General features: G+C 41.3%; 1 protein-coding gene across 2 annotated transcripts in view; it reads left to right on the forward strand.

Moving 5' to 3' along the window:
* Nucleotides 1-1,263, forward strand: part of LOC112139875 (copine-5) — a 77,714-nt gene that overhangs the window by 72,224 nt on the left and 4,227 nt on the right. For both annotated transcript variants that reach the window (XM_024262713.2, XM_024262715.2), the window contains exon 6: nt 59-98. In XM_024262713.2, the coding sequence (XP_024118481.1) occupies nt 59-98 (40 nt within the window). The remainder of the gene's footprint in view (nt 1-58; nt 99-1,263) is intronic.

A 1,263-nucleotide genomic window follows, 5' to 3' on the forward strand; every position in this document is an offset into this window, starting at 1 on the left:
TCATCACATCTATACAAATGTTTTTTTTTTCATTTATTTCCTTTCTTTTATCCTTCAGGTATGATGTTGACTCCAAGAGCCCAGACCTCTCCAAACATGTAAGTGTTCAAACATGCATTTCCTTTAAACCTAAAGAAGTCTCCAGAATTCAGACAGTTCGCTTTAAAATATCGCCAAAAAGAAGATTCATTTGAACGCACTTTTTGAATCTAGGCCCTTTCATTTCAGTTTGTTCTCTGCATGTTTTATTGGTGTTTCCTGCAGCATGATCTTTATTTTGAAAGATGGAACAAAACAAACCCCTTTAAGCGCTTGATCATATAGCAATCCAAACACAACTTTCATTTGTTTTACTCATACAAAGATATGGATTTATAGATTTAAATATGTTGATTATTCTGTCAGGATGTAATTAATATTTCCTAGTAAAGTCTTACTGAGTCGTCTTTTCTGTTGAATGATGACTAGGGTTGGGCATCGATTGGGTTTTATTTGGTTCCGGTGCCAAATCGGTTCTTTGGTTTTGGTTCCTATTCGGTGCCAATTTGATTAGGGGAGATCCCCTAATCAACACATTCTCATTTCCAAGTCGTCACATATTGACGTATGGTTAAGACCTCCGCGTCAAAAACTGATGTTTCAGTTGCCATAGTTTTTCCCATTAAATCAGAGCTCCCCAACCTTTGATCTGCAGACCGGTGGCCCGCCCCCTTTCGCCACACGGTGAATTCACTGCTCACCTCCTGTCAAACATGTAATCCAGAGCTAGACACCATGCTGTGGGTGTCTGAATGTCACACTTCCAATGAATGGAAGACGCAGATAATGTTGATCAGGTTTATTTATTGTAAGAAGTTTACAAAAATCTATAAAAAATTTAAATTCTACAGCCACTTCCGCTGTGTATCTGTGAGTTTGAAGGCTGTTCCGCATTAACCTGAGAGGGGTACAAAAATAATAAGAATATATTAGTTCAGGAGACCCGAGCAGGCTGCTCCCGCTCCCCGCAGGGCGCTGTCTGTCTGCCGGCGTATTGAGCGAGCTCCACTGAAGTCTGGGAGGCTGGCTGCAGCCAGAGAACCGCTGCGAAGTGACTAAAATGTTCATATTGGAGTGATTTTTGTGCTAATACATAGAGAGCAAAAGTCATAGTTTTGAAATTGAAATCTTCCAAATTCCATCCATCCATCCATCCATTTTCTTGACCGCTTCATCCCTTTCGGGGTCGCGGGGTTGCCGGAGCCTATCCCGGCTACTGATGGG

Source organism: Oryzias melastigma, linkage group LG5 (genome assembly GCF_002922805.2).
Source record: "Oryzias melastigma strain HK-1 linkage group LG5, ASM292280v2, whole genome shotgun sequence".
NCBI classification, from domain to species: domain Eukaryota; kingdom Metazoa; phylum Chordata; class Actinopteri; order Beloniformes; family Adrianichthyidae; genus Oryzias; species Oryzias melastigma.